Source organism: Elephas maximus, chromosome 3 (genome assembly GCF_024166365.1).
Source record: "Elephas maximus indicus isolate mEleMax1 chromosome 3, mEleMax1 primary haplotype, whole genome shotgun sequence".
In the NCBI taxonomy this organism is placed as follows: Eukaryota; Metazoa; Chordata; class Mammalia; order Proboscidea; family Elephantidae; genus Elephas; species Elephas maximus.
In genome coordinates, this window is record NC_064821.1 from 117,528,111 (window position 1) to 117,551,193 (window position 23,083).

A 23,083-nucleotide genomic window follows, 5' to 3' on the forward strand; every position below is an offset into this window, starting at 1 on the left:
ACCTCCTGCAAACTTCTAGATTTAAAAAAAGCTGTTTTTGCTTAACAATTTCATATTTATCTTTTCAAAGAGATTATCTGGTTGTTATTAGAGGTAATAGTGGAAACTGAGATCGGACCTGGAGGTGCAGGGATGAAATCCTACTTAAATACTTTTGTGGCTCCTTTGGGCAAATTTCAAATTTCCTTAATTTTAACACTTCTTTTTGTAAAACGGAAACCCTAGTACCATAGAGGTTAAGTGCTCTGGCTGCTAACACAAAGGTTTGAATATACCAGGCACTCCTGAGAAACTCCATGGGGTAGTTCTACTCTATCCTGTAGGGTTGCTATGAGTCAGAATCGACTTGATGGCAATGGGTTTGGTTTGTTTTTTTGTAAAACGGGATATATAACGACTGGGAGAATTAGGTAATGCCTATTTGGTTTTGATAAATCACTTACTGCATACCTTAAACCTTGTCTTCTAATTAAAACTGTACCCTATTTTCTAGAAATACAATTTCCAGTTAAGTTATAAAGCTATGTCTATTTTAAAAAACAATCTTACAATGATATAGAGGCAGAATGGAAAAACTCCCCATCTTACCAATACCCACAACATTGGCTGTGGATGCCAGAGCATGAAGGGGAGATGGGAAACAAAGACCCACTCTACCTTCCTAATTCTGCCTAGAGATTGTCTTGCATTTAGAGCTTGCTCTGAACCTGGACATTTATTACTAGATATCACTCAGATGAAAGGATTTAAAATGTAAACTTGAGAAATCTTAGTTAAAAGGACAGTGGATGAATGCTCTAAAGTGAGTTTAAAAGTAATTCAGGAGGCAATCACACACACATGTCCTCCTATTCCTTATTCTCCTTCCTGATCTGTTGCTCCAGGTGAATGGAGACCAACTGTCTTGCCTTGGATGGCCACTTGCAACCTCTTAAGACCCCAGGTACTACAAATCAAACTAGGAGGTAGAACAGAAGCAGTAAACATGTTATTACACTAATTAACTGGGATGTTCCATGAAATCATGACCCTAAACCTCCAGAACAAGAAATCAAATTCCACGAGGTTTTTGCTAGTACATAAGCAGCTTCAGCAGCTAGTCTTTTTTTTTTTTGGGCTGTTGCTGTAAGTTTATCTATTACACAACTTTTGCCAGTTCAACTTTTTACACTGTACAACTTATTGAGAGCACTTAAAATAATCAGCTGTGCAATCCTACCCTTAATCAATGCAATTTTTCCATTGCTGTGTCACTGTTAACCCCCCTTCTCTCCCTCCACCTCAGCACACATTTGCCTTTTGTCTTTTTATAAGCCCCTGAAACTACTGCCCTCAGACAATCTTTAAAACTCAAACCAAAAATATCCCATGAAGTCTTCTTAAAGTCAAACAATAGCTTAACTAGTAAAACATGTCTGCCTTAAGCATTATGCTCTTTTAAGAACTATCTATATGGGATCAAAGTAACAACAGCAACTTGAAAGATTAGATAGGAACCTTAGGGGGCTGTGAGTTCATATTAATGGAAGAACAACTCAGAAAAACAGGGTGAGAATGGTCACACAACTCAAAGAAGGGTAATCAGTGTCCCTGAATCGTACATGTAGAAATGGCTGAATTGGTGTATGTCTTGCTGGGTATATTTTCAAGAAAAACAACAAAAAAAGACCATTAGCTAAAAAAAAAAAAAATAATTCAGGAAGCACACTTTGATATGCTGCTACTTTATCACATGGAATAAGGTATGTGAAGTTCTGATAAAAAGCATTCAACCAATTCCTGTGTTATTTAAAAAAAAAAAAAATCACAATTCAAAAGTTTTAGTATCCACGCTTGCAGTGATCATGGTTTCGGAGTGTTTTAAACCAGGCATTCATATGTAGAAATAAAGTAACATTAGATAAAGGGTAAGTGAATATAAACTGTTCAAAATGCACAATCAAAAGTAACAAACAACACTGTGATTTGAACATTAGATCAGAGCTTAAAAATCTCGTTTATTTTTAACAAACACCACTTGATGCTTGACTCACAGGCTTTATTTACATTTGTCTACAGCATCGTTTCCTTATGAAATGAACCAGTACAGTTTAGTTAAACCAAATGAAGTCATAATCATCTGAATTATCTGTAAACTACTATTAGCTAAATTTATAACCTTGCAAATGCTTAGTACAGCCAAAGTTTTAAATACAGAAAGCACAACAGTAAACCATATAGAATCTAGAAGATCATCTGATCTGGGCGATTTAGAAGGTGGACTTTCAAAAAGTCTGAGGCACAATTACAAGAGAGTAAAAGTTCTTGTGCAACCTACAGTAAACGTAGCAAAGAAAATAAGGCATAAAAAAAAACCTGGGGAACTTCATTGTAAAAATACTATTAAAATAGTTCTACGTAAGGTATTATGCTTTTATATCTTTAGATCAGTTGAGAAGAACATTTATTTTAAAATAAAAAAACAGAATTTTCATCTGTCTACTAGATATCCTAAAATGTTTTAATTTTCATTTAAACTACAGTAGACATCAGCGTTAGGGAAAAAAAAAAAAATCAATATCCCATGACAAAAAGCCCCCAAGCACAGACTGTTGATTTCCCTTAACATACTTACCTTGCATTGTCACTGAAGATACTGTTAAGAAAAACCTTTTCATTTTTAAACCAGAAGACAAAATGGAGTTCAAGTGACCATATTTTAATTTCAAGAAATAAAACAAACTCTGAAAGCATTTTAAGCCATAAGTAACTAAGTGAATGAGGACAACAATGATTTCTGCTTACATCATGTAGAAACAAGCATCCATTTTATACTTCAGAAGAAAATTTATGCAGTGTATTTGAAGTTAAACATTTTAAGGCAAACGTTCATTAAAATTCACAATGTTTCTGCTGGCTTTTCATCCAAAGAGAAATATATTTCAGCTTTCTTCAATTTGCTCCTCATTAACAACTATGATTTAGCTTGTTTACCTCATCACATGTGACAACTAGATTTTTGAATACCACACAAAACTTCTTAAAATTTTAAGATAAACATTTTAACTTTTTTTTTCCTCATCAGCCAACCATATCAACAACGAAGAGATGAACTGTTGCACTGAATTTCTTTCTTGTCCAAAACTGTCAGTAAGAAAAATGAGTAATGACTCTCTCCTACAACTGACAAGATACTTTTACGTTAAATGTGGTGGTGCAAAAAGTAAAAGTGAATAAAAGAAAGACTGATTCTAAGGAACCCTTAAACATAGGGAATTTCAAAACAGAGACATTTCTGGTTGGCTGTTTTGCAACTTTGCATACATTTTTTCTAAGCCACTTAGACATCAGTTAACATAAACAGGTTAACCTCTTTTCCCTGGATAATGTAAACAGGCTATTTCCAACTAGTTTATACCAGTCCCTGCCTCCATGCCCAAGGTTCAGGCAAGCCTAGTAGTTTTGTCTTAGTCAACAGACCAGGCATATTTGGAAATGAAACAGTTCAAATTAGGAAACAAAGTACTTTGTTATAGATGAGATGGTTTTAAATAAAGCAAATAGTTTCAAATAATTAAATGCTAAATATAGCATCAATTTTGGGACATTATGGCTTAAAATGCTATTTACTTTTAATTTCACAAATAAACACAGCTGTATTGTTCTGAAAAGCAATGAAAGGCATGCACCTCTACCAGCAGATTTAGCAAGTAAGACATCAACTTCTTAAAAAATATGCTTCATGCACTGTACTGATTTTTTTTTTAAGATGTAAATTTTAATACATTATTTCTTTTTTGAACTTGAACGGGAACCAGAATGAGACGATCCAGAAGATGACCTGTGGTGCCTGCAAGACACAATGCAGAAAGCATGCAAAGTAGTAAGCTCGAGCTAGGTCTCAGTATTCATTCATAAAACTGTGAGAATATAAAAAACGAAAACACCTTGATGCTGGCAAAGGAAATAACTAAAAACTAAGATACAGACTTAGACACATAAAATTATTTGGTACTTAGACTTCAGGTGTGAGCCCAGTAATATATAAGCATAACTTAAAATTGTCTATAATTTAAAAATATCTTCTCATTTCAAAATATAGCCACCTCTCAATTATTTAAGGTAATGAAGGAGAAGGCCTTGCAAAAATGCATAAAATTATAATGTACCACAAAGACATATAAACTTGGTAATGGAAGTGTGATGAAACCAATCTCTGTGATACACTGTAAAAAGTGTGATAAGTCTATATGTTTAAAGTAGATACAGCAAGGCTTCTGTGTTTGGAAATATATTAATAAATAATTAAGATATGAAAAATCTAGATCACACAAGATGACTGTACAATTAGTTATAGGGTTATATTCATGCAGCTAATATGAATAAGTCAATATCAACCTGGGTAAAGTAGTGGTGTTCCGTAGGGGTTGGCCCTGGGCTCAGGGTTGTTTAGTGTTTTCACCAATCACCTGGCTTATGGAATAGAGAACATGTTCATTAAGTTTAGATGACAACAAACTGGGGGGATTATATGTGGCTAAGACAAAAATTTGTAGAAGTTGTGAGAAAGCAACATAATGAAGTCCACTCAAGTACAGAGTAATTCTTACAAAGAAAAACAAATCCACAAAACCAAGAGTAGCCGTATCTTAGTATTTAAGTTTCAAAATAAATGTAAGGGAGAAACAAAACTAACTGTTCTGAACAAAAAGGAACCATGAAGTTCTCCTACCACTGAACCCGGCCAAAATCAGCCTTTAACAAGTCCTTATTTTCACAAACTGACTGGATATAGAAAAACTGTAAAGATTACAGATGAAGTTATTAAAATGACTATGTAATTATACATTAAGAACCATGAAAAAGTTAATGAAACTGAGGAATTAATTAGCCTGTTGCAGAGAAGGCTGGCAGATGACAAGTGCACTCTTGAGATTTTAAAAGTGCCAATGCATATAAAGCAGCCTAATAAAGGTCTTCATCTGAAAAATAGCTTTGGACCGCAAGAGGAAAAATGTATCAGACAGAAGGGACAATTTCCTTATAAAGGGCATTAAATAATATGCTGTGGAAATGTATTTGCACATACCTAAATGAGCACAGATTCTCAATAATGCTGAATAGTTTGATTTGTATTAGATGCCCTAGAATTCCTATGGTTTCTGATTATTTAAAAAATAGCATCAATTTATACATATAAAAATCAACTTCTAAATTACTCTGACATACAGATTCTGAATCAAAATCTTAGAAGACAAATAACCGAGAGTTGGCTATAATAATTATATACGGAAATCAGGACTTAAACAAAATTTCAGACAGTTGAATAGAGTGGCCTGATCTAAAACTTTTCTAAACAACCTCATCAAAGCACACAGAATAAACATAGGAATTAGTCTGTTTGTTGAAGTACAAAGGTCAAAAGTACATTTTAGAGCTGGAACAAAGAAGATAATAAAAATCTAACCCTTGACTAGAAAGTTTAGTTAATCTACTAAACACACTTAAGAACACCCATTCTTATTTCTACAGAAACCCAAACCTTTCGGGTGACCGTGATCTTGTTCGTCTTTTTTTGCGATCACCAGGTGAAGAAGATCTAGAACGACTTCTCTTTCTGTTCCTCTCAGGAGAAGATGATGAACTTGAATAAGATCTTTTTCGTGGGGAAGAAGAGCCCCTGTGGGACCTGGAGCTGGATCTTCATTGATTGAGAAACAAATCAAACAGTTCATTAAAAAAAGAAATGAGGCAGATTGTTTAGTTAACAGATAGCTCCAAAAATACTGAAATAGGATTTATAACTACCATAAAAATTTTATAAGGAATACTTACTGCTTATTCAACAGAAGACTTCTGGTTCAACCAAGAAACATTCTACTTAAACACAATTATTTCAATTTCATCTTTTTTAAAATGCTAAGTCTTCATCGTGTGAAATTGAAAACCAGTGTAGTGTATTAAAATAGAGTTTTAAAGATTTTTTTTTTTAAGGTCTTTAATTTAAACTTATACACAAATAGAAAAACCAAGAGCTTTGTTTAGAAAGTTTTCACTTTGGGAAAAAATATGTATCTTATATACAACTTCTTGAGCAAAATAAACATAACAATTTCATGTGAAATTATGAAACTCATTACTTAAGTTGCTATAGGAAGAACAAGGATAGGGGACAGAAGACAGAAAGAATAACTGTACTAAAATGCTAAATATTCAAAGAAAAACAAAATGAGTAACTTTAAAATTTAATTTACAATACTTATTTTTATGAAGAACCACTATTCATGAAATATGAAGTGTTGACATTCACATGTTTCAGACAGAAATAAATGTGCAAATGTTTAAATGCAAAAATTTTTCTTCTTCATTTACATTATTTTGTTTGACGGAGTTTAGCTCAAACTTCCCAAAAAATTCACCTTTGGGCTTAAAATAAAATCAGAAAGCCCAAAAGGAGAATTCTTTGGAAAGTTATAAGCAATGAAAAAATGTTTGGGAACAGTATGATGGCTCTCCTGTAAACCTTAATTACAGTGCTTCCCAAAGGGAATACTAGAGTTTAAGGACCATCATCTACCTAAGAAGCACTAAAATAAAATGACTAAGACATTGATAATACCTCATTAAAATAACTTTACTTGCTTTCTTTTTTTGTATTAGCTTATACAAGTGTGCGTATCACTCCTTTCTCCTTAGTGTTGTTAAATTTCAGTTGCCCTCTAAGGCTAGACATTTGACTTTAGTAAGTCAGTGTTATGCACTGAATTGTGTCCCCCAAAAATATGTGTTCTAAAACGCTAACCTCTTTGCCTGCGGTTAATCCCATTTGTTATGGTAATGAGGTAGAATTGGTGTAGAGTATATCTTGAGTCAATCTCTTATAAGATATAAAAGGAGCAGATTACAGAAGCAGAGATGGGGAGAAGATAGATGCCGAGCCACATGAAGATTATGCAGGAGCAGAAGCTCAAAAGAGACAAGGACCTTCCTCCAGAGCCTACAGAGACAGAAAGCCTTCCCCGTACAGCCTGCGCCCTGAATTTGGACATCTAGCCTCCTCAACGGTGAGAAAATAAACTTCTGTTTATTAAAACCATCCACTTGTGGTATCTGTTACAGCAGCACTAGATAACTAAAACAGAATTTGGTACTGGGAAATGAGGGTACTGCTCTAACAAATACCTACAACGTGCCAATGCAAGAGGAAAGAGATGGACTTAAAAACGAACTGTGCAAAATGAAAATAAACGTAAAGATCTAGAAAATTCTGTTGTACAAACTAAGGACATGTGACGTAGGATTTTCATCAAGGATGTGGCTACATAATCGCCTGTGGCTGATGGATCTAACCAACTACCACAGCAGAAAACTCATCAGTTTAGACTGAAGGGGACAAAGAACAGAGGGAGAGAAGTAGCCTGCCTTTTGGAATTCCATAGGCAGGAAACAGGATGACGGAGCTACATCTGTTGTCCTCCAAGAAAAGATCCATCCCTGGAGCAGCTCGGAGATCAGCAGAACTGTTGAAAGGATTGAAAAGGGGTACCGGAAGCAGAGCTGCCTCAGTCTCAAAGTGTGGGACCACAGCCTCCTAGATTTCAGAGTACCATCTTCAACAACTCAGTTCCAGAGTACAGGGCTACCATTCAGTTTGGCCTAGAAGATGGAGCCATTACCCAAAGACGATGGATCAGGGGCACCATGCCCAAGGGGCAGAAGAATGGGGCCTGCCTGGGCCAAGGGTGCCACTCATACTAGGAGAATGAGGCTGCCCAAAGCCAAGGGAGCAGCACTGCTGTCCCAGTGGGCCTGCAAAGTGGAACTTAAGTCCAGGGCTGAAGGGCCTCCACCCAAAATCCACAGAGCGTGGCTGGCACACCGAGCCTGGAAAACAGGGCCATTGCCTAAAAAAAAAAGAAACCAAACCCAGTGCCCTCGAGTTAATTCCGACTCATAGCGACCCTACAGGACAGAGTAGAACTGCCCCATAGAGTTTCCAAGGAATGCCTGGTGGATTCTAACAGCCAACCCTTTGGTTAGCAGCCGTAGCCATTGCCTAGATGGTCTCAAAGAACAGGATTATCTCCAAGTCTTGAGAAGTAATGCAAATTGTTCTACTGGGTTCTGGACTTGCTTAACCACCCGCTGCTGTGAAGTCAATTTCGACTCATATCGACCCTATAGGACAGAGAACTGCCCCAGTTTCCAAGGAGCATCTGGTGGATTTGAACTGCCGACCTTTTGGTTAGCAGCCGGAGCCACCAGGGTTTCCTAGACATGCTTAGGTGCGTGTTTATCCCTTCTTTCCCTCCAATTTTTTCCATTTGTAAGGAAATGTCTACCTTGTGTCTGACCTACCATTGTACTTTGGAAACAGAGAACCCGTAGTCTAGATTTCACAGGTTCACAGATGAAGAGGAATTTCACCTCAGGATGAAATATGCCTCAACTCTCACCCATATTTAAATTAGATGACTCAGAAGGTCAGATTTTAGACTTGGAGTTAAGACTTTGGGGATGATGTGATAGGGTGAATATGTGTTACATGTGGCAAGGACATGAATTTTAGGGGGCCAGAGTGTGGAATGTAATGGAATGAACTGTGTCCCCCAAAATATGTTGTAAATCCTAACCTCAATACCTGTAGTTATAAACCCATTTGAGAACAGGTAAGGAAGCAGAGATGGGAGAAGATAGGTGCCAAGCCACAGGAAGATGGCCCAGGAGCAGAAGCTCAGGAGAGACAAGGACCTTCCTCCAGAGCCTACAAAGAAAGCCTTCCCATAGAGTCAGCACTCTGAATTCAAACTTGTAGCCTCCTAAACTGAAAAAATAAATCTGTTTGCTACAGCCAATATTTCTGTTATAGCAGCACTGGATAACTAAGACCATCAATAAAAAATTATTTTTACTAAAAGAGATGCCAATAAATTTCAGTTTGAATTTCTGCAATTGGAATTTTAGCAGTTTTCTTATTTATGTTAGACGTGTTTAATAGAGCATCAATAAATTAAAAACAAAGGCAGCATATTTTGACTAAGTTCAGAAAAACTTCACTGGAGAATAAAAACTAGTGCTTCATTTACAAATTATGATTCCCTCTCTCAGTCTGACTAAGGAGTCCTGGCAGCACAATGGACAAGGACTTGGCTGCTATCCAAAAGGTCAGTGGGTTTGAACCCACCAGCTGCTCCTCAGGAGAAAAGACCTGGAGATCTGCTCTCATAAAGATTACAGCCTAGGAAACCTTATGGGGCAGTTATATTGTTATGTGGTCACTGAGTCAGAACTGACTCAACTGCATACAATAGATCTGAGTAAGTGCACACTGAAAGTGAGCAATAATGCTTACTTAAGACCATATTCTATACTAGGCTAACCAACCATACTTGATTTAGTTTGTGGAATTTAAGAGGGCTGTCTGTTCTACCTATACTGTTCATAATACTCTGTGTAAAATTAAAGAGAAATTAAAGTATGTATACAGTCTTCCCTAAGAAGTTTTATCTAATATAAATGGCAAAGTTGTTCCTGTAAATTTTGAAACAACTGCCTTGCAAAACAAAACCTCTCTGCCGCAGGTTTTTTTTCCTTCCTTTTAATAATGGATTAAATGTTCTCATTTGCATATCTACTTTTATTTCATCTACCACTACAAACATATCCTTAATAGACTAGAGATTTGTGGATAAGACCTGGCTCCATCTTTCTACTTCATCACATCTTAGACCAAAATAACAAACCTTGCATAATCCAAAATAGCCACCTTAATTCAATCATGGGAATGTCTTGCAACACTGCTGGCAATGGAAACATTTCATGGTGAGAAAATTAAGCTGAGGCAAGTGCATTAGTTACCTAATGCTAAAATAAAATTGACAAGTAGAAGCAACATAAGGAAAAAAAAAGCAGCAACGCCTTCTGCAGCCTTTAATACTTTTTCTCTCTGCTTTACAGAGAGATGCTACCTCATTCACCTTGATTTCGACCCACGAGATCTCGAATGTTCTCTGGAACTGGAACGAGATCTTGACTGCGAACTGGAAGAACTTCTTGAACGGGACCTGGAACAACATGGAAGGATTTTTTTTTTTCCCCCAGGACCACTTAATTGAGGTTTGTGATATGAACACTGAAAGAAAGATACGCATTAGAGTTCATTTTCATGTAAAAGGATTACTATTTGTAATAATATATTCTCAAAAGACAGTGCTTTAAAGTAAATAAACTTTTTATTTCCTGTTTTAATATTATCTCAGAACTTAAGGCAATTAAAAAAAATCAACTACTACTTTCCATGTTTGATTAAATTACACTAAATATCACTCAAGGTTGTACAGAATATAAAAACACCCAACATTATCAATTTAGAAGGACATGGAATATTTTATTTTCAGAAATAATAATATAAGTCACTTAGAACTAATACATCCAGGAAAATTAAAATGTTGCACTTTACATTTAACTTCTCTGAAATGTCTCTATCAATTTTCCTTGTAAACCCCTTCTATGTCTCAGTTTCTAGCTAGCATGAAGCCTTAAATGTTGACATGTATATTTGTTTGATCCTTGTTTGTCTTCAAAGCTTATGGAATTAAAGAGAATACATAAAAATCCTTTTTAGGTAAAAAATCCTGTTTTAGGTAATTATACTTTTGAAAACTATAGGATAAAGAGAAATGTGGTTCATTTTTATTCTTAAAAAATCACAAATGAAATAAAAATTCATTTATTAACCCAATCCGCTCCTTTAATGTGTTCCTTAAAATAACCTGTAGAAAAACATCATTACACATTTATCTTAACAATATTATCTTTATGGATAATCCCTTTTTTTTAAAGTTGTCAGGCTAGAAAATATTCAACAATTATCTGTAAGAACTCAATTAGCTAGTATCTCTAAGTTTCATTAGAATTCATTACCCACAGTATTATTTAACCATGAATAGGTTTTCTTCTAATGAATATCATTTAAGGCACTGCTTTTTCCACCTAAAATTTTACTGTAGACTATGAAATCTTAAAGTATTTATTAAAAATTTACAATACTAAACTAGCAAATATTCAAGTACACCACCAATTAAGTCTTATATTTTATTTATTCCTGGACATCTCAAAATTATGAGTTATGCTAATAGAACTAATATAGCTGAATCTGCTCTTTAATGGAGAATACCGAAGCCACAGTAAATTACTAAAACGGTTTACGATAGATGATTTCATTAATGCTTTGAAAAATTCTATACTAGCCTTTATCATAAGTGAAAATATAAATCACTTATTTAGAAAACTAAGTATCACTACATGTAATGGTTTAATTGAACATTTAAAATCTATTTTAATAAAAGGCATGGCGCTAACATGGGTTAAGGACGTTTCATATTAGAATATTCCATTCCTGAAAATACTGGACAATAACACCATGGTAACAAAATGAAAAAATTATCTTCTAAAATGTGACTTGAATGAAATCTTTAAAATAAAAAGGAAAATTTATTCAGTCAAGGAAAAAATCATAAATAAAGAAGTTAGATACTGACATTTTGACTGGTGTTACCCTTGACCTGTACCCGTTTACCTGGACCTAGACCTTGAACTTGAAGGGGAGGATGAGCGTGATGAAGATCGTGAATGTGAAGATCGAGACTTTGAGCGACTTCGTCTATTGGATTTCTTTTTATTACTATCTTCTTCTTCACTGGCATCAAGATTGTATTTTGAGAGATCAGCATCATCTTCATCCTCATCCTAACAAAAATTCAGAATCCATTATATTTAAGTATTAACTACTAACATGGATAGTTCTGTGTACTAGAAATTTCTATATGGACAAACTACTAATAACTCTAATCTGTCAACAATTTTCAATTCTACCTCCCTTAAAAGTCTTGAATCCATCTCCTTTAGTCTTAGTTGAGACCTCATGATTTTTTTTTTAATCTCTTCTATTATAGTAACTTCTTGATTGTCTCTGTAACTCTGGAAATCTACTGAGCCTCTCTAGTTTCTCAATATACTACCTTAGTCATTACCCTGAGACATAAGTCTAACAAAATTATTGCTTAAAAACTTTTTAAATTGTTCCTCATTGATTTACTTAGTTGCATTCAAAGGTCTGTTATGATCAGACCCCAAAGTACCCCTAATCTGAATGTACATATCCCCCCATAAAACATACACTCTGGCCTCAGAGACCACTGGATTTAGTTATGAGGTTGTTGTCTCCCTCATCATAACCTCTCCTTTGCTCTTACCACACTGAACTACGTCTGATTTTTTGAATACTGGTGGCTTGTTCTCTACTTTCCAGTTCCAGCTGCTGTCTGAGTTGACTCTAAGTCATTGGTGACACCATGTGTGTCAGAGTACAACCGTGCTCCACAGGGTTTTCAAAGGCTGATTTTTTGGAAGCAGATCACCATGCCTTTTTTCTAAGGCACCTCTAGGAGGGCTCAAACCTCCAAAGTTTCAATTAGCAGCTGATACTGTTTGTACCACCCAAGGGCTTCATTCTCTACTTACTACACTAAAACCAAAGTAGTTTTTCTAATTATCTGTTGTAACATTTACTGCTATCTAAATTATCTTGCTAATTTATGTTTCTCCCCCTATAGAATTTAAGTTCCACAGAGAAAGGAAGTTATGTCTTCGTGACTAGTCTATCTCTAGAACCAAAATAGTACTAGGCAGAGTGGGAACTCTGTGGCACTCTTGTGAGGATTAATACAAAGGAGAATATATCTTTGTAGAAGACCAAAGATCATCATAAGCATTCAAATGCTATAATTCAAATAAGGGAGAATAGGAAAAGGAAATTGTTTACCTCATCTAATTTATATTTAGAAAGATCTTCATCCTCATCCTCTTCTTCTCCCTCCGATTCTTTATCTTCAACTTCCTTTAAAATAGACGCAGGACCAACTGCCTTCCCTCTGTATTTCTTCTTTTTACGCCCGAACTAGAAAAGTTTCATAATATTTCTATCAGCAGAAAATATTTTTTCAAGAAATTATTTTTATATAAGTCAATTATAATGATTTCCTACAAAATGGTAAACTGCTGCAAGACTCAAATTCTACTTAGGAAAATAAGATTACATTTAAACTTTTTCTCTGCATTTAAGATAATTTCTAAATGTTTTTCCAATCTGTATTCAACCCGCACACTGATATATAACTTACCTCATCATATTCACCATCAGATTCTTCTCTTTCTATATACTCAACGTTTTCTCTTTCATTAAAACCACCACCATATCCTAAAAAAAGAGGGCTAAATTGTTATCCTATGATGAGTTTATTTAAAGAACAAAAACATTATGTCCAAATCATCTCCAGCAAGAGAGTAAGAAAATCTTACCAATGACAGCTGCCTAGCCATCTAATAAATTACCAGTGCTTCAAAAAACATATTAAAATAATGATAATAATAACTACAGAGAATCTGTTTTAAAGTTATACATCTTACCTGAGGAAACCCTGGTAGCATAGTAGTTAAGAGCTACGGCTGCTAACCAAAAGGCTGGCATTTAAAATCCACCAGGCGCTCCTTGGAAACCATATAGGGCAGTTCTACTCTGTCCTTTAGGGTCACTGTGAGTCAAAATCGACTCAATGGCAATGGGTTTGGTTTTTTTTTGGTTTATCTTAGCTGAAAAAGCCCTATGGTTTTGTGCTTCTTCTCAATTTTGAAAATGTCCAATTGGATGCAGGCAATTCATGCTTATATGGGTAAGAAACATCTCCTCAAATCTTCGCTGTAACTAAGTATTAAAAGAACTTTCCTCCATTGTTTATCGTAATTCTTCTAGGCAGAGTAGACTCAATAAAATCAAATTTCACTATTTACCAGTTGCAGATAGTTGCCTGAAATCTCTTGATATACTGAAATCTTGCCAGGCTAAAATCTAGCGGGTTATTAGCTAGAGCTTAGAAAATTCCTAATTATAAAGGCAAATGTAATGACATGATAAAGGCCATCTAAACTGGCTTTAGTGGGAATGTTTTTATTATTATATAGTTAAAAATCACTCAGGTTCTCTGAAGTAGCCATTAGAATTCCAAGTTAAAAAATATCTACTGAAAAGTAGTCTGAATCATCAAGCCATTATTCTTTCATGCCACAAGTAACGTTTGTAATCTGACCTAGGATTAAAAGACGATGGAATAAGGAAGTTAGTTTTAGAGAAAACGAGCTAAAAGATTTTGAAAAAGTATCTCACTGAAAAAAACAGAGGTATGTGGTTAAGGGTAGCACAATGAGTGCCTTACATATCCCAGAGCAGTATGAACACAAAGCAAATGACTCCTGATTTATGGCCAGCAAAATGTTAAATAAATTTATAAACAAAAAGTAATTAAAAGATATTAAAGATTTTCAGCTTTAAATTAATCATGGACATTAAAAAAAGTTCACCTCACTGTCATTTCATAACAGGATCACACACAAAAAAATAGAGAGGACGTAACCCTCAAACAAAATACTGTAATAAATTTAACTTTCTGAAAAACTCACAACATCCTTGTTTTTCTTCATTCTATTTTGCACCAGTGTAAACTGCAATGGATCAGTGTTTATCCCCGGGATATTCGCATATCATCCCCTTCCTCCCCCTCCTACCACGTTTCAGAGACAACTAAAGCTCTAATTATAATCCACAAGCATTTCCTTTTGTTTCTGTACATACTACGTGTGCGTAAAAAGTATATTAAATACATAATAACTTTTACTTAGCAACATCTTTGCTTTAGTTCTCTGAAACATCAAATATAAAAAGATAGCTTGAAACAAAAAAGAAATGCTATTGACAATCCAAAGCACAAATAGGTACATGTTCACCTCAAGAGATTAGCTCATATTCAGTGTTAATCATGGATACAAACACTAGAAAGTTTTAATTCAACAAAATATTGTCCCTAGCTATATTTAATCTTGTCCCTCAATATGCTTAATATTACATACATAAATACTGAAATTAAGGTAAGTAGTTTGATAAACAACAAAGTATAATGGATGACTAACAGTGAAAATCAAGGTTAAAAGTTCAAAATAGTTACAGAAGTAGGTGAGTAATAAAATATGAGGAGAGCTAAAGAACACATTATAGCAAGATTTACAAAGTGAGCTGTAATGCAAACAGGAAATTTTATATAGGTATGCAAGTAAAACTAAAATGAATACCACAGAAATAAAAGTCATTTTCATATTTTCTCATACAGGCCACAGAATAGGACCTAAATAATCTGTTGACAACAAAAAGATATCGGTGTTGTATGAACCCATACATCAAAGCCAACTGAGGAACTATCTCCCTATACCTGGAAAACACAGTAGCTCTCTATCATGAAAAAAACCTTGATTATTTTGTTTCCACTGAATAATACTAACAGAGGAATCACTGGCATTGTCTGTATGTTTCCTTCATTCTACTGGTTTAAAGCTTCTCAAGTAGTATTGTTAAAACTGGTCTTCTTGTTTCCATTCTTACATCCTCCCACCATTCTTTCTTCAGAAAACAGCTAAGAGTAGTTTTTAAAGGAAATTAGATTGTATCACTTCCCTTATTAAAAATCCTTCAGATGCTTCACAGTATATTTACAATAAGATATAAACTCCTTACCATGATTTACAAGAGCTGTCTATTCCTTCAGTGTCTTCTAGAGCTAACTGGCCCCCACTCACACGGGCTTTTAGTTCATCCAATATGCTAAACTCTTTCAAGTCTAGGGGCCTTCACACAAGCTGTTTCCCCTTGCTAGCAACATACTTCCCTCAACTCATTGCTTGGGTAACTCATCTTCCACTTCTTAGCTCACTTACCACTTTCTCAAAGAGGACTTCATTAATCTTTAACTTTATACACCTGTTTGGCTCACCCAAGTATTCCCAGTATCTTGTGTAAATCAAAACAAAAACAAACCCATTGCTCTGGAGTTGATTCCGACTCACAGTGACCCTAAAGGACACAGTAGAACTGCCCCATAGGGTTTCCCAAGAGCAGCTGGTGGATTTGTAAACTGCCGACCTTTTGGTTAGCAGGCAAGCTCATATCTTAGTCGATAAACATTTCTTCAGTGAATGAATATATGAAACACAATTTTGTTACCATTAAAGGAACTTCAGTTTCTTTATAAGGCTTTAAAACACCACAGGCATTTAGATGAAACAAGTAATTAAGAACCTTTGCAGGTTTTTAACAAAAATGTTATGAAAATATTATTTCCACATTTGTCTCACAGTAAAATGTAAAAGCTGAGCAAGGGCCAGTTAACCATCAATGCAGGTTTAAACTGACAGCCTGAATGAAGGCTGTGGTGATAGAAACGAAGACAGAAAAAGGGATGAATGCAATGTATACTTCAAAAACGAGGACACTAATTTGATCACTTCTTGAGAATGAGGAAGTGGGCTGGGATTTGATGACCAAAAAACTAAGCCATTAGGCTATAATGGTCTCACACGTGACAACGAAAGTTTAAAGAAAGGAACAAGGGGGATGAACATACAATTTCTGTTGTAGTCTTAGAAGGGTTAGGTGCAGGATTCTTTAATGGACCTCTGAATCACAAGAGCCACCAAAGAGAGACCGTGGAGGTGATTAACGTTAGAATCTAGCTCTGCAGAGACATTGTATATAGAAACAAGTCTTAAACTACATGATATACAAGCAGTTGAGTGGTAAAATCAGATCTGAAGTATACAGATGTGGCTGGGCTAGCTGCTGATAATGGGAAACTAAACTATATTCTATTAAGTAAATATTTTCATCTCACCACTGATACCAAGGCAAAAGTAAGCTGTTCTTCAGGCAAGTGGTTTTCCAAAACCGTCATTTGAGACTCACCCCCAGAAAGCATCAACAGTTCGGTGTTTTGGAATGTGTATTTTTAAAAAGCTACCAAGATGATGTGAATGGGTATCAAAGTTTGAAAATTACTGCCTAGGCTTTAGGAAAGTTATTTTAAAACATGACCCTTTGCCCTTTTTGTTACACTAGGATATCAAATTAACAGGGGAAAATGGTATTCCTATATTATCATTACTAATCACAAATACTAACAGGGAGTGGGGAGAGAACAAAAACTTTTCTATAAGTATCTAAGTGTCATTGTTGGTTAGGATAGGTCTCCTTAACACTGTATTCTATAAATTGTGAAACAAAAAAAGGTGAATGATCTCCACCCTCCCCTTTGCAGGAAAAACAATTCTAGATAAAATATATAAGGAGAGAATAAAATCTTCAACTTCTGAGTTCTTACGAGGAAATGATATAATTATCATTTCAAATTTTAGTTCTTTTATGGTTGTTTTCTTAAAATATGACTGTATCTTACCTGTTCTTTCTTCTAACTTAGCATACTTCGGAGTATTGCACATGTTACACTCTGATCTTCTGGCCCAATTCACATTACTGCAACTTTAGAAGGGAAAAATACCAAATTAGTAGACTACAGTACAAAAGTAGGAAAATACTAAATTCTTACATTCTAGAATTCTAAAATAAAATTTAAAAAATGAAAAAATAATTTTTTTTTAAATAAAAATTTCTAGGATGAAATTATAAGGAGCCATTGTGGAGCAACACTTAAGCACTCTGCTGCTAACCAAAAGGTTGGTGGTTCAAACCCACCCAGTAGCTCTGTGGGAGAAAGACTTTGTGATCTGCTTTTGTAAAGATTACAGCCTAGAAACCTTATGTGGCAGTTCTACTCTGCTACATGAGATCGCTATAAGCCAAAATTTACTTAATGACACCTAACAGGATAAAATCACTACCATAAAGAAATATTTATTAAGTGGCACTGCAAGCAAAGAAAATGCACACTGGTCTGGAGAAAGAATTTTAGTTGGAACTGACTGAACTATTTAAGCAAAGAAGCAAAATTTATACAGTATGAATCTATATAGTATGAACATTGTCCTCTGTAGTTTTATGAGAAAAAACAAATTAGGTCTAAAGACTCTGATACCTTAGGGGGACAAAAATCAGTTTAAATGAAAAATCTACTAATTTCCCAGTCTCTAAATTTACCGCAAATAAGAGTAAGGTTATACGCTCCAAATGTTATTTTTTTTGAGTCACCAGTTCAATCACAGAATCTCACGGCAAACCAAACCCACAATGACTTAATCTGTTGCTGGAAAATCTATAGGATCAAAAATTTATGTAAGACCCCCTTCTGATTCAGTTCTTTCATATGAAGGTGTCCTGGTGGCACAGTGGTTAAGCACTTAGCTGCTAACCGAAAAGGTTGGCAGTTCAAACCCACCAGCCGTTCCATGGGACAAAGATGTGGCAGTGTGTTTCTGTAAAGATTACTCACAGCCTTGGAAACCCTAAAAGTGTTTATCCTACAGGGTTACTATGAGTTGGAATTGACTCGATGGCAGTAGGTCTCTTTCACATATATCTGATCCATCTCCATAGCAGAAAAGATGGAAATTGGAAAACCAATACAGAATTAAACCCCAATCTGAAAATTAAAAATATTAAAAGACCTATCTAATTATGAATAATTTATGACAAGCAACTTGCGATTCAAAAATCAAAATTATTTTGAAGATAAGAAAACCAAATTTTGGGGTTTATTTCGTATTATATGACAGACTAAAATTTTTTTGAGATTTTTCAATTAAGAGAAAAAAGTAGGCCTTAGTGTTTTTAAATAATCCTTCAATTTTTTTGGCTGTTAGTGCACTTTAAGCATTTGTTTACTGGCATAAATCACGCACCATCATAACAAGTAATATTACCATTTGAAAAAATGTAAAAAAGATTTTAAAGGTTAACACTAAAATATCAGATACAGACTAACAATCAACAGACCCTTGATTCAAAAGGTTACGCTGGTCTGACAATATGACTATTAAGAGTTGAAGCTATTTATGAGTAATGGCTGGACATATTATGGAAGAAAGAGTGAACGTTAATTTGAAACGCATACGTTTTACACTGCCAATCGTTAGCACTAAACAGGCCTCGGCTCTTCTCTGCAAGTGTCTTTCCTATTTCTGTGCCCCCAGCTTTCATCATCTTGGCTTCAGTTGTTTTCTCTGAAAATAGATAAAATAATGCAATATGATCCTGGGGAAATACAGAAATCATCTGCATGGACAATATTAACAGAATCTTCCTTAAATACTTACCCCGTCCACAACGATTACAGCTGGTTCTTCTAGCAAAATTTACATTTCCACATCTGGAAATAAAGTAAAAAAGCATTTATATAAATATTTTTTAAATCCTGAAAATATTTTTTATTCTATATACAACTTTTTAATATGTTCTCATTATGTATCTAGAGTACAGAACTTCTAGTTCCACTTCAGCCATGTTAATATCAATGTTAACAAAAAAAATTTACAATTTAGTGCAAAAAATATAGGAACTCCCAGTCTAGAAAATGAGACAGATCACTTAAAGTAATATTATAAGAAATACAAAATGGTAACAATGAATCAAGGGGGAGAAAATGGATAAATGAGGGTTTCATGGAACTTGATGAACAGCACTTTTTACACATAGGAAGCAGGATGAGAAGAAGAAAGAACACTGTACTACAAACAGCCCTCGTGGCACAGTGGTTAAGAATCTGGCTGTTAATCAAAAGGTCGGCAGTTGGATACACCAGCTGCTCCTCGGAAACCCTCTGGGGTAGTTCTGCTCTGCCTGACAGTCACTATGAGTCAGAATCAACTAGATGGCAACAGGCTTTTTTTGTGTGGGGGGTGGGGTTTCATCAAACCTCTGAGATCTAAGCGCTAAAAATGAGGCAACAATCACAACCAACAAGCTCCCTCAACATATGGAGTAATACACACACAGTATGGTTTTATGCTCATAAACAGGAACTTAATTAAAAGCAGTAATACTGATTGACTCACTTGCTTTTAAAAGTGCACCTGTATACCTATTGGTAAAAGCATGTTAAATGCTCTGAATGACAGGTAACAAAAAAGAATTAAATCACAAAAAATATAAATTAAAAAAAATTACTTTCTTAAAAGATATTATGCTAAAGTTGAGAAGCACAGAATGGACGCTATGCTTAAGTGAAGCATTCCAAGTAATTCTTAGGTTAATTCCCCCCCGCTAAGAAAACCATACCTTTATGCTCCCAATAAACATATTGTATTCATGTATTTGTAACTGAGTTGAAAGGCACTCCCATAAGAGTCCTACCTTAAATATTTGGCTGTAAGATTCCTACCTGAAATATTTGGGCATATTATCATTAAGGACATTGACAAAAGCACATTTCCATACGTGATGAACAACATAAAAGTCAGAAGTTTGTTCTATGCCTTATTACTGTTATCAATAGGCTTACCGTTCACAACAAAGCTATTCATCACTTAAGACTTGTGTTTATTAGACTTGAGTTTCTTCAGGTCATCTTAATAGTTATGTAACGGAGGACCATTACTTTATTACACAAAAAGGCAAAGTTTTCATTTAAACTGCTAACCTGAGGATAGAATTCAAATGCTGGGGCAATGTGGTCTTAATCACCTCTAGTAACATTAAATAACTTAACTTTTAATAACGATTATTTCCAAAACCTATCAATTGAGTATTTAATACATTTAACTGCACTACAGGCTGTATCTCTGCTGCTTTATTTATGCTATTCTAGTCCCATTTTAAAAAAGTTAAACATGCACACTTTTTTTTTAGTCCCATTTTTAAAAAGTTAAACACACACACACATAATCTGTAAGCAGAAGAACTGGATTTAAACCCAGGTTTGTTTGGTACAAAGGTTTTGCTCTTCACTAAACTCAGTAAGATTATTATCAACAGTTTTTATTTGAACATGAGTTATACATTACTTTTTGACATTTACTTTCCATAAGGGTGTGCCGATTTGTGCATCCTTCTATAAAAGTTAACAAATTAAGAGACTATGCTGGCTTAAGCAACAACATCAAAAAACGCAAAGCCACTAAAACACGTGCTTTTCTGCCGCAAAAAAAAACACAAAAAAAACACAGGCCTCTTTTCTTTGGGCTCTAACTAGATGAAAGGCTCAGCTCTTGTGAAGAATTTAAAGGTCAATGAGGAAAAATTAATACTCCAAACCAAACAGTGAAGAAAGGATAAAGTACCGAGGAAAAGTATGATCAAAAAAACCAAAAAACACAACTGTTGAACTTTAATGAGCAAAATGTCGATTGGAAGAAAGCAAAGCTTTCCAAAAACTAAGTTCTGTAGGAAAAAGTCTCGTGGGGGAGATCCAAGACCAAGCCGGCCTCAACAAGGGAGATAGATTTCCTTATCACTGAAACCTAGACCCGGGGGGGGGGGGGGCGGGGGAAGGGCAGGCGATCTCGCTTTCCTAAAAAAAGGGCCACCTGGGAGCGATAACGTCGGGAAAAGGGTGGCGATATAACCAAAACAAAGGCTCCCGAAAGACCTCGCCAGTGAAGAGATCGGGAATCTCTTTCCCGCCCAGGAGCCAACGATTCGCCGCCTCAATCCGGTTTAACGCACGAGAGAAGGTAGAAAAAACGGAACAAGCTGAATCGACCTGATAAAACATTCCCCGATAAACCCCAGCCCAATTCGGGACCCTTCAAAGACTTACTTTTTGTCAGGGCAAATCCAATCGCCGTCACTGACTCGGAAATTCTTAGTCGACATCTTGGCTACCGACACCACAGCCACCCGCAGCTACGTCTTCACTGAAGGAAGCGGGCCAGGGACTTTCGCACCCCGAGGCTGTCCCCACGCCGCCTGACTCTCACTCACCACTGCGTCAAGGTTTGATAAAGGTGGCACCAGGCCGGGATTGAGTCTGAATGTTACTCTCTAGAGTAAGATCTTGTGCGACAGTTTTCTGGCCGATAGAGTTATAACGCAAACATCTCTTCCAGGACTAAACTAACAGGCGTCGCAGGGACAGCCCGAGCGGGAGGCCTTCGTGGCACAAGGCGCCTGGTAGAGCCCTCTACAGGCGGGAGGACCCGAGAGAAAGGTTCTTCCGCTTAGGTGGGCGGAGCTAGGGAGGTGGAGGCGGAAGTGACCGTAATCAGCTCAGAGACGTCGAGACGTAGAACGTAGGGCTGCTTTGTCTGCGAGGGGGTCAGGTGCCGGGTCTAGTCAATTTTTTGGAGCAGTTATTTTGATAAAGGAGGAAGATTCTGTTCTTTCATAGTCTCATAGAATATAGTTTAAAATGTATTATTAGATACATAAATAGATTGTGAAAACCCTGGTGGTGTAGTGGTTAAGTGCTACGGCTGCTAACCAAAGGGTCGGCAGCTCGAATCTGCCAGGCGCTCCTTGGAAACTCTATGGGGCAGTTCTACTCTCTCCTGTAGGGTCGCTATGTGTCCGAATCGACTCAACGGCATTGGGTTTGGTTTTATATAAATAGATTAATAGATAAGTAAGCAATGCACACCTGGGAACCGACCAATGCTTTTTAACTAAGATATTGCCAATATTGTTGAAAATACCTATTTTTACCCTATTCCATCCCCTTGCCTCTCACTCATCTGTATTTTGGGTTTATAACTTTGCTTTTTAAAGATTAAGTTTATGTATAAACCCAGTGCTGTTGAGTCGCTTCGGACTCATAGCGACCCTATAGGACAGAGTAGAACTGCCCTATAGAGTTTCCAAGAAGCGCCTGGTGGATTCAAACTGTCGACCCTTGTGGTTAGCAGCTGTAGCACTTAACCACTACTCCACCAGCGTTTCCTAGTTTATGTATATTTAATTTGATAAATGAGCATTGTAAGAATATTATAGAATCTTATGCAATTCTCTTTTTCTCTCAACATGATGCTTCTAGATTCGTCCAAGGTTGTTGCATGTAGTTGCATGTAGCTGTAGTTCTTTATTTTCACTGCTGTGTACTGGTAACATTACTTTGTTGTGTGAGAGCTTATTCATGTTTCCCAGGTTTTGCCATTACAAACAACACTGCTGTGAACATTCTTATACATTATAGCTTCTGATACCAAATGCAGTAATTTTTTAGAGCATATACCTAGGAGAGGGATTATTCAACTTTACAAGAGGATGCTAAACTACTATACAAGGTGGTTGTACCAATTTATACTCCTATTAGTGGCATTTTAAGGGTTACCAGTTCTA

The 23,083-nt window shown here is 35.8% G+C and overlaps 1 protein-coding gene across 2 annotated transcripts; it reads right to left on the reverse strand.

Annotated features, from left to right (window-relative positions):
* Positions 1-1,977: 1,977 nt before the first annotated feature.
* Positions 1,978-21,891, reverse strand: ZRANB2 (zinc finger RANBP2-type containing 2). 2 transcript variants are annotated; one of them, XM_049879573.1, is made up of 11 exons: positions 21,567-21,889; positions 19,126-19,178; positions 18,924-19,032; positions 17,313-17,395; positions 13,161-13,237; positions 12,803-12,937; positions 11,558-11,727; positions 9,957-10,043; positions 5,522-5,680; positions 4,378-4,452; positions 1,978-3,829 (listed from the first exon to the last, which is right to left on the reverse strand). In XM_049879573.1, exons 1-10 carry the CDS (start codon positions 21,620-21,622, stop codon positions 4,419-4,421), a joined length of 963 nt encoding a protein of 320 aa, XP_049735530.1. In that variant the 5' UTR covers positions 21,623-21,889; the 3' UTR covers positions 1,978-3,829; positions 4,378-4,418. The 2 variants fall into 2 exon arrangements, with proteins under 2 accessions (XP_049735530.1, XP_049735529.1); XM_049879572.1 differs by lacking the exon at positions 4,378-4,452 and having other exon boundaries at positions 21,567-21,891.
* Positions 21,892-23,083: the final 1,192 nt, after the last annotated feature.